General features: G+C 51.7%; 2 protein-coding genes across 4 annotated transcripts; both read right to left on the reverse strand.

The window, feature by feature from the left end:
- Window positions 1-931: 931 nt before the first annotated feature.
- On the reverse strand, window positions 932-12,347 carry LOC123110906 (U-box domain-containing protein 44). Of its 3 annotated transcripts, none has more exons than XM_044531543.1 (5): window positions 11,989-12,347; window positions 11,840-11,904; window positions 10,931-11,473; window positions 10,537-10,846; window positions 932-2,816 (listed from the first exon to the last, which is right to left on the reverse strand). In XM_044531543.1, the coding sequence occupies exons 3-5, from the start codon at window positions 11,459-11,461 to the stop codon at window positions 1,234-1,236; spliced, it is 2,424 nt and encodes an 807-aa protein (XP_044387478.1). In that variant the 5' UTR covers window positions 11,462-11,473; window positions 11,840-11,904; window positions 11,989-12,347; the 3' UTR covers window positions 932-1,233. The 3 variants fall into 3 exon arrangements, with proteins under 3 accessions (XP_044387478.1, XP_044387479.1, XP_044387477.1); XM_044531544.1 differs by having other exon boundaries at window positions 11,816-11,901; window positions 11,989-12,315; XM_044531542.1 differs by having other exon boundaries at window positions 11,840-11,901; window positions 11,989-12,312.
- LOC123110907 (antifreeze protein Maxi-like) lies at window positions 8,786-10,529 on the reverse strand. The gene has a single exon (XM_044531545.1). The coding sequence runs from the start codon at window positions 9,774-9,776 to the stop codon at window positions 8,991-8,993; it is 786 nt and encodes a 261-aa protein (XP_044387480.1). The 5' UTR covers window positions 9,777-10,529; the 3' UTR covers window positions 8,786-8,990.
- Window positions 12,348-12,685: the final 338 nt, after the last annotated feature.

The raw sequence follows: 12,685 nt of genomic DNA on the forward strand, positions 1-12,685 counted from the left end.
CCTGTGCTCTCCCAAGTCCAAACAATGGCATCCTCAATGCCCGGTCGCAGCTCCACATGTTGGGCCAGGTCCACCAGCGCAATGAACTCAAACAGGGCCTGCGTGTCCATGTCCGGGGACATATGATGCCACCATCCAACGGTGAGGGCATGCTTGACTGTGATCTGCCACCCACGTTTCTTTACCATAGCATAGAGGTGTGGCATGATATCCTCAATGCAGCCATCTGAGAGCCACCAGTCTGTCCAAAACCGCGCCATCTCCCCGTCTCCAAGTGTGCACCTTGCCGCTGCCTTGTATATGCCCATCGATTCATCGGATACTTGTATGTTAAAATCACTTCACGGCCGGGTTGAGTCGGTCCTTTGTAACCATGGCCATCTTGCCCTAAGTGCGGAGTTCAGGTAGCGCAAGTTCGGTACACCGAGGCCGCCATGCTCCTTTGGCGTGCAAACCTGGTCCCATGCCACAATGCAGTGTCCTCCATTCACCTCATGCCGGCCTTTCCATAGGAAGCCATTGGACTTATTCTTGAGTGTTTCCCCTTGTGATTTCTCCCCATTCTTCCCCGTGTTCTTCGTGGGATCCCACTCCAAACGTGAAAGATCGGCCTACGCCGGGCTAGCCCCGTATCACTCCCGACTATAGACAGCAAAATAAAAAAATACTAGAAAAAAATAACTTTTTTTATGGAAGATGTTTTGGTGCGTGAGGCTCGTGCCCTTTGCACATCTAAGTAGCTCTCCGAAAAAAACAAAATTGGTGGTATGTGAAACAGTTTACAGTTTATGCTGTTCAGACCAATACTTTTAGATGTTCGAACGCGTTGAAATTTGGTAGACATGCTAACAAAGTCAGTTTTTTATTTTTCTAGTATTTTATTATTTTACTGTTCGCCAAGATCAGATGGGCTCAGGCGCAGAAATGGATATTCGCACAAAAATATCATGCTATGCATCTGAGCATCTGAATAATACAGATACAACAAGCTTACAGGGTGGAAATATACACTATACTATACACACCAACAATACCATCAGTTCCCATTCTATCAATTCGATTAGTTCGGAAACTATTTGGGGAGCGGCAGTACTAACACGATTAAGCTGGGAAAGCAACTGATTGGTGTGAGATTTGGCATGCGCCAATATTTGAGTTACGTATCTTTATGCAACCCAAGAGGATCTGCAAGCGACCGGTATAAGAGAACTAGGCTACTTCTGCATAACATGGTTACTGTGCCCCGATCTTCGAAAATATCCCAGAGAAATTGGGCAGCTTATCAACATGCTTTAGTGCTCGCTCTGCAATTTGCCTTGTCCTAAAGTCACCATGCCTGAAAGCTTCAACCAAGGCTGTACTGACATTTTGGTTTCCCGAGATCTCATAAGCTATTTCATCCGTCCTAAGGATCCTTTCTACGGCCCACACCGCTCTCTGCCTCAGCGCCTCAGTCCGATTCTCACACAACACATCAAGAATTGGTTTGACGCCCTCTGCGTCGCACAGGACCATCACACCTTGATCAATGTCCACCCCATCGTCTAATAATGTGGACAGTGCTGTTAGAGAGGCTTCAACAACTTTCTCATTGTTGTGATCCAAGCAAGCAACCAACTTCTCCACCACCTTCCCTTCCAAGAGACAGAAGCTTTCCCTTGACGAACATATTCCATGATGAACTCTACAGACACCAGTTTCTACAGACTTCTGACTGAGGCATGGAAATATTGAAAAACACAATCCCGTGTTGGGAGGTGGCAGAATCTTCGTTAGATGCTTTGACTGGCCAGATAGATTTCCTAGTGCGGTGGCAGAGACAATCTGGACAGTGTCAAGACCATTCATCTGAAGCAGATCACTAAATAGTGCAGTGAGATTGTATTCACGAGCAACAGCAATGATATCTGGATCATCCTCCAAGATAAATGTGATCCGGGAGACTATCCTAACTAGACCTTCAAGAAAAGGGTTGACGAAACGCCCCCCACGACTCTCCCCTTGTCTGATCATTATCACTTTGGATATTATTGTGGTGAAAGCCCCATCTTCAACAAGACGTCTGGTTAGCACCGAATCCTGCAGAGGAAGATCAGCTACCAGACCAGCAGCTGGTGCTTGCTCTTCAGAAATACCATTGTTATCGGCAATGACTCTAATCAAGCTGCTGAGTTGACTAAAATTTCCACGAAAAGCTTCAGCCAGTTCTTGACCCATACATGGTGATATGTTATTCAAGAGCTTGATGGAAGCCATGCGAACCTCTCTTTGAGGTGCTTCAACAAACTGAATTAAACTGACAGTAGCCCCTGAGCTTTTGATGGCATCAACTATGCCTTGGACAGTTGTAGAAGAACTAGTTAAACCAACAAGCACCTGGAGTAACTTACACTCAGTTGCAGGTCCTGTATTGCTGATGAGATGAAGCAGATTGTGAACAATTTCTTCAGATACCAGTGTCTGCCTGTTGTGGTCAAGTGGAATGGACTGAAAATTTGCACCTGATGCCACAACATTTGCAAGAATTGTTGCTGATACCTCCTTCAACCTCATTGGAAGCTGATTACTGCCAACTGTAAAGAGGTCTGCTATGAGAGGTGGGAGAATACCTGCTTCAATTAGTATCTTCGCACTGACGTCGTAAGATGAAATTTGATTCAGTGCCTTCAGAGCTGCTTCTCTAGCCTCCCTATTCCCACTTTTCATGATATTGACTAGTGCGGAGCCTGCTGTTTGTGCCACAAAGACCTTCACATCATTGGTTAAAACAAGCTCCCCGACATAAGCAGCCATAGATAATTGTGTATCAGCTGAACCTACAAATGCACACAAGAAGGAACTAAGCCCTGAGTACAAAGAAAGAACATTGGAAAATGAATATCAGTCATAACACATTTCTACCGTGCCGGTGACACAATTTTTATACAGTGCACGTGCTAACTAGAAGACACCCATAGTAAGAAAAATCTAATACTTAAGTGAACATATACCAACTGAACCTTGCACATAATAGTTAACCCAATCAACATGAACTGCCCCAACATATTTGTTAGGCGACAGGCTGGTCACGCCCATGACCAAGTCAGCGTGGACGTTGCTCCATGATCATTCCTACGATCGCCACTACACCCATGCATGAGTCCGGGCTCGCTCCCGCATATATATGTACTCTGTATCCTCTTGTATCAATCAATGAAAGCACTCTCAAAGTTTACATGGTATCAGATACGGTTTAGATCCTCTCTCCCCTCTCCATGACGAACTCAGGCGGAACTCCTTCTCAACCCGCCGCCGGCAGCCACACCTCTCCGGCCGCCAACACCCAAACCTTACCTGCTCTACCCACCACCACCGCTCTCTCCATCCCCACCGCCCTCTCCTTCAGCGACACCATCACAGACATTACCCCGTTCATCCCGATCGTCCTCGACCTTAACAGCCACAACTATTATCACTGGCGTCATCTTTTCGAGATCCATCTCGGACGATGCTCTCTCCTCCACCATATCTCCGGTGATGCTCCGCCTGCTCCGGACGATCCACGCTGGCTCAAGGACGACCTCGCCATTATTCAGTGGCTCTACACCCGCATCTCCACCGAGCTGTTCAACCTCGTGGTCACCGACGGCGCCTCCGCTCGCGACATCTGGGCCGAGCTCCGCCGCCTCTTCCAGGACAATCGCGACGCCCGCGTTTCTGCTCTCAACACCGAGCTTCGCACCATCACGCAGGGCGATCGCCCCGTTGGCGTCTTCTGCCAGCGCATCAAAGCCATCGGCGACGAGCTTCGCAAGCTTGGGGAGGTGGTTGCTGATCGAGCGCTTCTCCATGCCCTCATGGGGGGGCTCGACGAACGCTTCTCTCAGCAGGCGACACTGATTCCTCTCCTTCGCCCTCTGCCGACGCTCGTCGAAGCCCGCTCGATGCTGCAGATGGAAGAGCAGAATCAGGCGCGTAAGGCGGGCACCCCTCGCCTCTTTCATGCATCTGCCCGCCCCGCCGCACCCACGCCGGCATCGCTCCCGCCAGCGTCCTCGCCGCAACCGCCGCCCGGCTGGCGCCCAAGTCCTAACTACAAGGGCAAAAACCCCGTGTATCGGCCTCCTCAACAACGCGCATCAGGCGGGGGGGCCCCGCGGTTCCGCCACCAGCACCTCCGGCGCCCCCGCCACCAACGGCTCCGTCGCCTTCTCCTGCACCGTCTTGGCGGCCGTCTCACGATCCCTGGACGGGGCTGGTTCAGGCCTGGCCCATGCCGTGGTCTGCTCCATCGCCCTACGGCGCGCCTCCGGCCTACAGCGGTGCCTGGGCGCCCGGTCTGCGGCCTTCCCCTGGTGCTCCTGGTCTTCTGGGTTCGAGGCCTCCACCGCAGGCGTACACGGCGCTCGCTCCTCTGTACCAATCCGCCGCGGCTCCCACAGCCGCCTCGCTGTACCCCTACGGCGTGCTCTCTCCATCAAGCTGGGACCCTGCTGCGGCGCCTTCATCGTCGACTACGCCGCCGTACCAGCCTCCCACTGGACCTGCACCGACAATGACCACACCGACATGGGATCAAGCTGCCTTCCTCGCGGCCATGAACTCTCTTACCACCCAAGACCAAGGTACCGAGTGGATTTTCGATTCTGGTGCATCCTCGCATATGTCTGCATCTACGAGTACGCTTTCTTCCATTCATCCATCCGTTCTATACCCCTCTATCACCATCGGCAATGGTTCTTCCATCCCTGTATCCTGCATTGGTACTTCTGCACTTTCTTCCTCTCGCTCGCCCCTTTTTCTCCGTGAAGTACTAGTTGCTCCTGCCTTAATTAAAAATCTTATTTCTGTTAGACGCTTCACCACTGATAACCTTGTCTCTGTTGAGTTTGATCCATTTGGGTTGTCCGTGAAGGATCTTCGCAGCAAGGAGGTGATCGTTCGGTTCAATAGCTCGGGGGACCTCTACACAATCCGCGGCAACCCACCTGCTGCCTCACCTCATGCCCTACTCGCCTCCGTCACGCTCTGGCATCGCCGCTTCGGCCATCCCAACACAACCACGACGTCGAGTAACAATTCCAGCTTCCGCATGATCGCGACTCCTATGATGCTTCTTTATGCACTGCTTGTCAGATAGGCAAGCATGTTAGGCTACCGTTTAGCTCTTCTACTACCACTAGTTCGTTTCCCTTCAAGTTGTTGCACTGTGATTTGTGGACCTCTCCTATCCCTAGTATTTCTGGTTTCAAATACTATCTTGTAATGCTTGATGACTACTCCCATTATGTATGGAGTTTCCCTATTCGCTCTAAGTCAGATGTGCATGGTCTTTTTGTTAATTTTCAACGCTACGTTGCCTCTCATTTCTCCCTCCCATTCGTTTTCTCCAGTGTGACAACGGGCACGAGTTCGACAATACACGAAACCGTGATTTCTTTCTTGCCCATGGTGTTCTCCTCCGCTTCTCCTGCCCTTATACTTCCCCCTAAAATGGCAAAGCTGAACGCTCCCTCCGCACCATCAATGATATACTTCGCACTCTTCTCATCCAAGCCTCAATGCCTCCTACCTATTGGGTTGAAGCTCTACGCCATGCCACACATCTCCTCAACATTTGTCCCACCAAGAGTTGCCCTCGCTTCACGCCCTACGATTCTCTCTTTCTGGCCTCTCCCTCTTATGACGATCTCCGCGTTTTTGGCTGTCTTTGTTTCCCTAATATGGCCGCCACCACTACGAACAAGCTCTCTCCTCGCTCTCTTCCCTGCGTCTCTCTTGGTTTTTCTGATTCCCACAAAGGGTACAGATGTCTCGATCCTCAAACCGGTCGCGTGATCATTTCTCGCCACGTAACATTTGACGAGCACATTTTTCCCTTTGCCACTCGTCCCACACCTGATCTTTCTTCCCCTCTCTCCGCGCCTCACCACACACCACCCGCCAAACCAGTTCCGATCGACGTGCATGCCGTGCATGGCTCTGTTCACGTCCAACCAATCCCCACGCCACCCTTCTCGGCCCACATGCATGCAGATCTCTCGCGCCCACCTACGCCACCTGCCCAACCGCATGCAGCCCACTCAGGCTCACCTGCTCCACCCACCCCATCTTCGCCCGCCACTCAGCCGCATGCAGACCAATCCGGCTGCGCCACTCCACCCCCCGCCCCTCGTCAACCTGCCTCTCCCATGTCCTCTCTTTCTTCCGCCGACTCCTACCCTAGCCAGGACACCTCACCAGCCACAGCTCTCTCATCGCCGGCGTCCTCGCCACCTTTGCCTCCTCGTGCTGTTCCTGTTCCTGTACCACACAACAACCACACCATGCGTACCCGTAGTAAGTCCGGTTTTGGCTTTCCGGTGGATCGTCTCAACTTGCACGCTTCCGCTTCATCCATTTCTCCTGTGCCCGTGTCCTACAAGGCTGCCCTCCTTGATCCCAACTGGTTCCACGCCATGAAGGAGGAATACGATGCTCTCATTCTCAACAACACCTGGTCTCTGGTTCCTCGCCCCTCTGGTGCAAATATAGTCTCTGGAAAATGGGTTTTTCGTCACAAATTCCATTTTGACGGTTCTCTCTCGCGATACAAGGCTCGTTGGGTGTGTCGCGGTGACTCTCAACAACCCGGCATTGACTATGATGAAACATTCTCTCCCGTCGTTAAACCAAGCACCATTAGAGTTGTCCTCAGCCTAGCTGTCTCCTCTTCCTGGCCTATCCATCAGTTAGATGTGAAAAACGCTTTTCTCCATGGCAGCCTCGCCGAGACCGTGTATTGCCGCCAGCCTCTCGGTTTTGCTAACTCTTCCTTTCCTGATCATGTATGCCTTCTTCAGAAATCCCTCTACGGCCTAAAGCAGGCGCCTCGTGCCTGGTTTCAGCGGTTCGCTTCCTTTCTCCACACCATTGGGTTCGTCCCTTCCCGCTCTGATTCTTCGCTCTTTGTTTTTCACTCCTCCTCCCATACTGCCTACTTACTCCTCTATGTAGATGATATAGTTTTGACTGCCTCCTCTGACTCCTTTCTTCACCACATCATCTCCTCCCTTCACAAAGAATTCTCCATGACGGACCTTGGTTCCCTTCACCACTTTCTCGGTGTTACTGTCTCTCGCTCCTCCTCGGGTCTCTTTCTTTCTCAACGCCAGTACGCCGTCGATCTTCTCTCTAAAGCTGGTATGCTCGAGTGTCACCCCTCTCGCACCCCAGCAGACACTGGTTCTAAACTTTCTTCTGATGGTGACCCTGTCCCCGACCCCACCTACTATCGCAGTATTACCGGTGCTCTGCAATATATGACCCTCACTCGCCCCGATCTTGCCTACTCCGTTCAGCAAGCATGTCTCTTTATGCATGATCCCCGCCTGCCTCATCTCAACCACGTCAGACGTATTCTGCGCTATCTCAAGGGCACTCTCGATCATGGCCTCACAATCACCACTTCCTCCCCCGCTTCCCTTACAGCGTACTCTAATGCAGACTGGGCGGGGTGCCCAGATACTCGACGGTCTACCTCTGGTTACTGCGTGTACTTGGGTGATAACTTGGTTTCTTGGTCCTCGAAACGGCAGCTCACGGTCTCTCGGTCTTCTACTGAAGCAGAATATCGCTCGGTTGCTCATACTGTGGCGGAAACAGTTTGGCTGCGTCAGCTTCTTGGCGAGCTTCATCGACCCATTCAGCAAGCGACGATCGTTTTTTGTGATAATGTTTCAGCAGTGTACTTGTCATGTAATCCTGTCCAGCACCGTCGAACCAAGCACATAGAGATTGACATACACTTTGTAAGGGAGAAGGTAGCTCTAGGTGAGGTCCGTGTTCTCCATGTTCCTACCAGCGCCCAATTTGCGGATATCTTCACCAAGGGACTACCGACAGCTTCGTTCTGCGACATCCGATCCAGTCTCAACGTCGTCGAACCCGCCGCTGACACTGCGGGGGGGTGTTAGGCGACAGGCTGGTCACGCCCATGACCAAGTCAGCGTGGACGTTGCTCCACGATCATTCCCACGATCGCCACTACACCCATGCATGAGTCCGGGCTCGCTCCCGCATATATATGTACTCTGTATCCTCTTGTATCAATCAATGAAAGCACTCTCAAAGTTTACAATATTGATGTTAGAGGGCGAATTCTTATCCATGCACTGAAGTAATACCACAATGACAAAGCTATATACAAGTGAACTGAAATAATCTGTTCGAAATAGTTCATCTTAGGCATGCAGCAATCCCATGATTAATTACCTCCATCTTGAAATAAATTTGAATTCTGCAGCTAGGCGGCTGGGTAATGCATCGCATCCTAATGTATATAATTACTCTCTTTTTATCTTATGAGTCTAGTTCCTCATATGTTATGATTTTCTGCTTTATGTATTTGATGAAGTATTTTTATTACTATGGTAACAAAAAGTGGTGATGTTATGGCGCTGCTAGAAGGAGGGCGCGAGAGGGCCGGCCGGGGGCCTTTTTGCCCACGGCCGGGCAAGAGGGAAGGGATTTCCGTCTTAATTCTTGCTTGATAGATTGATACATCTCCTCTCTTTATATAGAGAGGTTTACTTGACTCCCAAGCAAGGCTTACTTGACCCCTAAGCAAGGGACCCTTATCTCTAATTAACCCTAAGACTAATGGGCCCATTAGGCCCATTACGTACTCTAACACTACACCCCACCTGAACATGCAGCTTGTCCTCGAGCTGCAGCCTAACCAACTTATAACCATGACTCGACGCAACACAAACCTAACACCTAAAAACAAGCCTTTTACATCTCGGCTTGTTTTATTACTCTCAACCTGAAATGGACTGGGACGCTTTAATTTGGACCCCTTAACAAAAAGTGGACACCATCCGCACGTCGGACATGCACGTGTACAGCCACCTGGATCCCATGGACACCACCTGGACAAAAGGAGTGCATGTGTATGACCACCTGGAAGTGGTCGCAAGAGTGACCAGCAGAGGCGCCCTCGCGGCGGCCGGTGGCGGAATGCAGTGGTGCTACGCGGTGCGCTGCTGTCGGTGACACCATGCCTTCTCCCTGCCGGACGGCTGTTGGTTTGCACCGCACAGGAAAGAGTGGAGGGCTTGCGATGGAGAATGACGAGGAGGGGTGCGCCCCCCTAACCGCCGACGTCGCAGACTTTGAGGTCGCTGCCCGTGGGGGAAACCGCATGCCCAAGATCCCCGACGCAGCGGATGAGATCGAGGTCCTTTGCGCAGCGAAGGGCAACTTGAAGGAGCGGCAGCTGCAGACCACGCATCTCCCGCACACGCCGACGCGCTAGGAGGCCGCGCGCAGCAGCCTGCAGCCTCACCGCCGCCGACACGTGGCGGGTAGCGATCCAAGACGAAAACGGTGACGGCGACGGCGGGGACTGGACTTGGTGAAGCGGGACTCCCGCCGGTGCGGTCGATACGGGACCGGAGCTGACCGGCGGTGGCTGCTGCAACTGCAGCGGCTGCTGTGGCGGAGCGCCGGGCGTGGCGGAGGCCGCCAGGAGCGGCGGCTGCCACTGCAGCCAGGGCTGGGCGGTGGTGGCGATGGATGGCAGCTGCAGCGGCTGCTGCAGTGGCCCGGCGAGCGCGGTGAAGGCCGCCTGGTGCGGCAGCTGCCACGGCAGCCACAGCGACACGGGGGCGGCGATGGGCGTTGGAGGCGCGGCGGGAGCCAGCGCCGGCCACTGTGGCCACTGTGGGGCGGCGGCGGGCGGCGGCGGCAGCTGCAGCTGGGGCTGCAACGTCCCAGCGAACTCCGCGGAGGGCCCTGGATGCGGCAAGTACCATGGCAGGGCCGGCGGCCCGGTGGCGGCAGTCGGCAACAGGGGCGGCGCCGGCCCGTAGGGGCTGGCCAGGTACAGCCGGATCCCCTAGATGGCTGTGACGAGGTCGTTGAGGACCCCAGTGATCTCCTCCGGGGTGTAGGCGGTGGCCGGTGGTGCGGTGGAGGGCGCCGGCATCTGGGTGGTGGCGGCGCCGGAGGATGCGACCAGCGGCGCGGACGGGGAGGGCAGCGGCGCGGTGGTGATGGTCGGCAGCGGAAGCGACGGGGTGGGCGGCGGCGAAGACATGATCGGAACTGAGCTACCGGATACCAAATTGTTATGGCGCTGCTAGAAGGAGGGCGCGAGAGGGCCGGCCAGGGGCCTTTTTGCCCACGGCCGGGCAAGAGGGAAGGGATTTCCTTTTTAATTCTTGCTTGATTAGATTGATACATCTCCTCTCCTTATATAGAGAGGTTTACTTGACTCCCAAGCAAGGCTTACTTGACCCCTAAGCAATCGACCCTTATCTCTAATTAACCCTAAGACTAATGGGCCCATTAGGCCCATTACGTACTCTAACAGGTGAGAAACGACTATTCAATATGGGTGGTGAGATAAAAGAGCAATAAAACAGGAATACAGGAAAGCAAAACACAGATGAGAAGCTAATTAATGAGAATATCGCCAGGGGGTAGCACATATCACTGTCATTCAGTAGTTTAATGGCAATGGCAACATACACTACCTCTTTTTTCAAGATAAGGAAATTGTATAAATAATACCTTCAAGAAGAAGCCTAAGAAGGGGTTGCAGTCTACCGTTTTCCGCCATCTGTCTAACATTTTTTTCACAGCTCTCCAAATTCACAAGTGTCTTATCAGCCCTATCAACTGTCAACAGGTTTTCTATTTTACTACTTGACAAGCCAACAAGTATAAGTATGGCCCCAGGAACGCTCCCAATTTTTTCTGAAAGAGGTTTATATTGTGAAAGTTCATATAACAGAGATGCAGCCTGTTCTTTCTCTTGGACGTGACCATGAGATAAGAACTTCACTATTGTGCGAATATTGTCCCCGGCAGCAATCTCATCCTGTGAAAAAAATTCTGGGATATTAGAAACACAAGATTGGTGACAAATTTAAAACTATGGAAACTAGATTCATAAAAAAAGCACCTTGTTATCATTGTCATCTTTAGCTACAAAGCAAAGACTTTCCAATGCCTTTTGCCGTACTTTTGTACTGCTATTCTTCAACAGCTCAGAAATTAAGCTTATCAAGCCAAGCTTCCTCACTACATGTCTGCTGGATCTACTTCTCTGACATATCTCCACAACATATTCAAGTGCTTGCAAAGTATCATGTTCTGAATTCTCGGAAGTTAAGGATTTACGGGCTACATCAAGTTTAGCTGCCTCATTCCTATGCATCCATTCATCAATAGTGTTTCTCAGAGCAATGCTTGGATTCAACTCAGTGCTGCTGAGCTCCTTCCTAGTAATAGGGCAGACAAGGCTCCTCCCACTGCTATCAGATTCCTTGAACCACTTCAAAATGGCTTCTCGTTCAAATGTAGCACCACTCTCTAAAGTGACAGGATCCCGCATAATTTGTTTTGTGAGTGGACAAAGAAATGATTCATAAATAGGCTCAACGCGCAAGCTGTCAGTGGACGAATCATAATGACCATCTTGAACGTCTGCCATCACACCACGGCACTGCATACAAATACATACAAATACAGAGGGAAGAAATCAGAGATATATATAGTAGGTTCATAAGAGACAGACTAGCAATGAAAGACATGCAACAATTGGAAAGGATTACTACGAGCGTGCAAAAGATATCGAGATCGTCACCCTAAAGCCCAGGAAATGCCAGACATACTCAAAAGTTGCTGCAAAACATTCGATATTAGGTATATATATTTCTCATGTGAATATATTGCACTCAGAACCCCAAGTTCAATAATCATTTTTCTATACTAGTAAGAAATCAAACCAAACCTACTACTAACACCGATTACATATACCTAAATTGGCACCACTTCCATCACATACCGATGCTAGTGGGACGGATTTTACCTCAAATCCACGAGTAATAGGAAAGTGAAGCGCACTTAGTGGAGGCAGCGGCCGGGGAGCACCTGCTGAGAGCAGTATTGTTAAAGCGGGGATTAGCAGGAGGTAGCGACGACGGACGTTCACAGGACCACCGAAGACAGGGCGCGTACCTCGGAGAGGAATTAGGAGACGCGGTATTGGTCGCTCAACGGAGAGCAAATACGACCGGCCACAGCAATTCACACGACTGCGGCGGCACTACCCAGCCATGGCGGTGGGGAGGAGAAGCAGATCGATATGGCGGAGGGGTCCGGGTGGAAGATCTGCTGGGGGGAGAAACTACGAGACGGCGGAGGCGGACCAGTAGGGGAGAGGGGAGCGGAAGGGAGAGATACTTCTCGGCGACGGGTGCTACTGGCTAGTCAGCTAGCCTGCTGCGAGTGGGCGAGCGAAGCCGCACAGGAGGGCGCGGTATCAACCGCTCGTTTCTATGCAACACCTTCTATTTCTAGCTATGGACTGTGCAAAGCGGGGTGGGTTTGCGGGTTACAGCTTATCAGAAGTAATATATATATATGCCGCTACTGTAATTTCTGGCCCGTCAGCGCTCGTCATGATGAATGCCAAGCATGTATGCCGCTACTGTAATTTTAGTAGAGGCCGTTGCACAGCGCCCGTATTTGCTAGCAATTAAACAGTGCCAGCTCACGTATACTGGTAGGCAGAGCAGTGCGTGCACACCTGTCTAGCGCGGGCATGACACTGTCACATGCACACGTCTGGGTTTGACTCCGTCAACATGTGCCAACACAGGAGCCGTTTGAGTCGAACTTTGGGCATCCAGCTGTTGCCATCGCCTCTAGGAGA

This window comes from Triticum aestivum, chromosome 5B, assembly GCF_018294505.1.
Source record: "Triticum aestivum cultivar Chinese Spring chromosome 5B, IWGSC CS RefSeq v2.1, whole genome shotgun sequence".
Classification (NCBI taxonomy): domain Eukaryota; kingdom Viridiplantae; phylum Streptophyta; class Magnoliopsida; order Poales; family Poaceae; genus Triticum; species Triticum aestivum.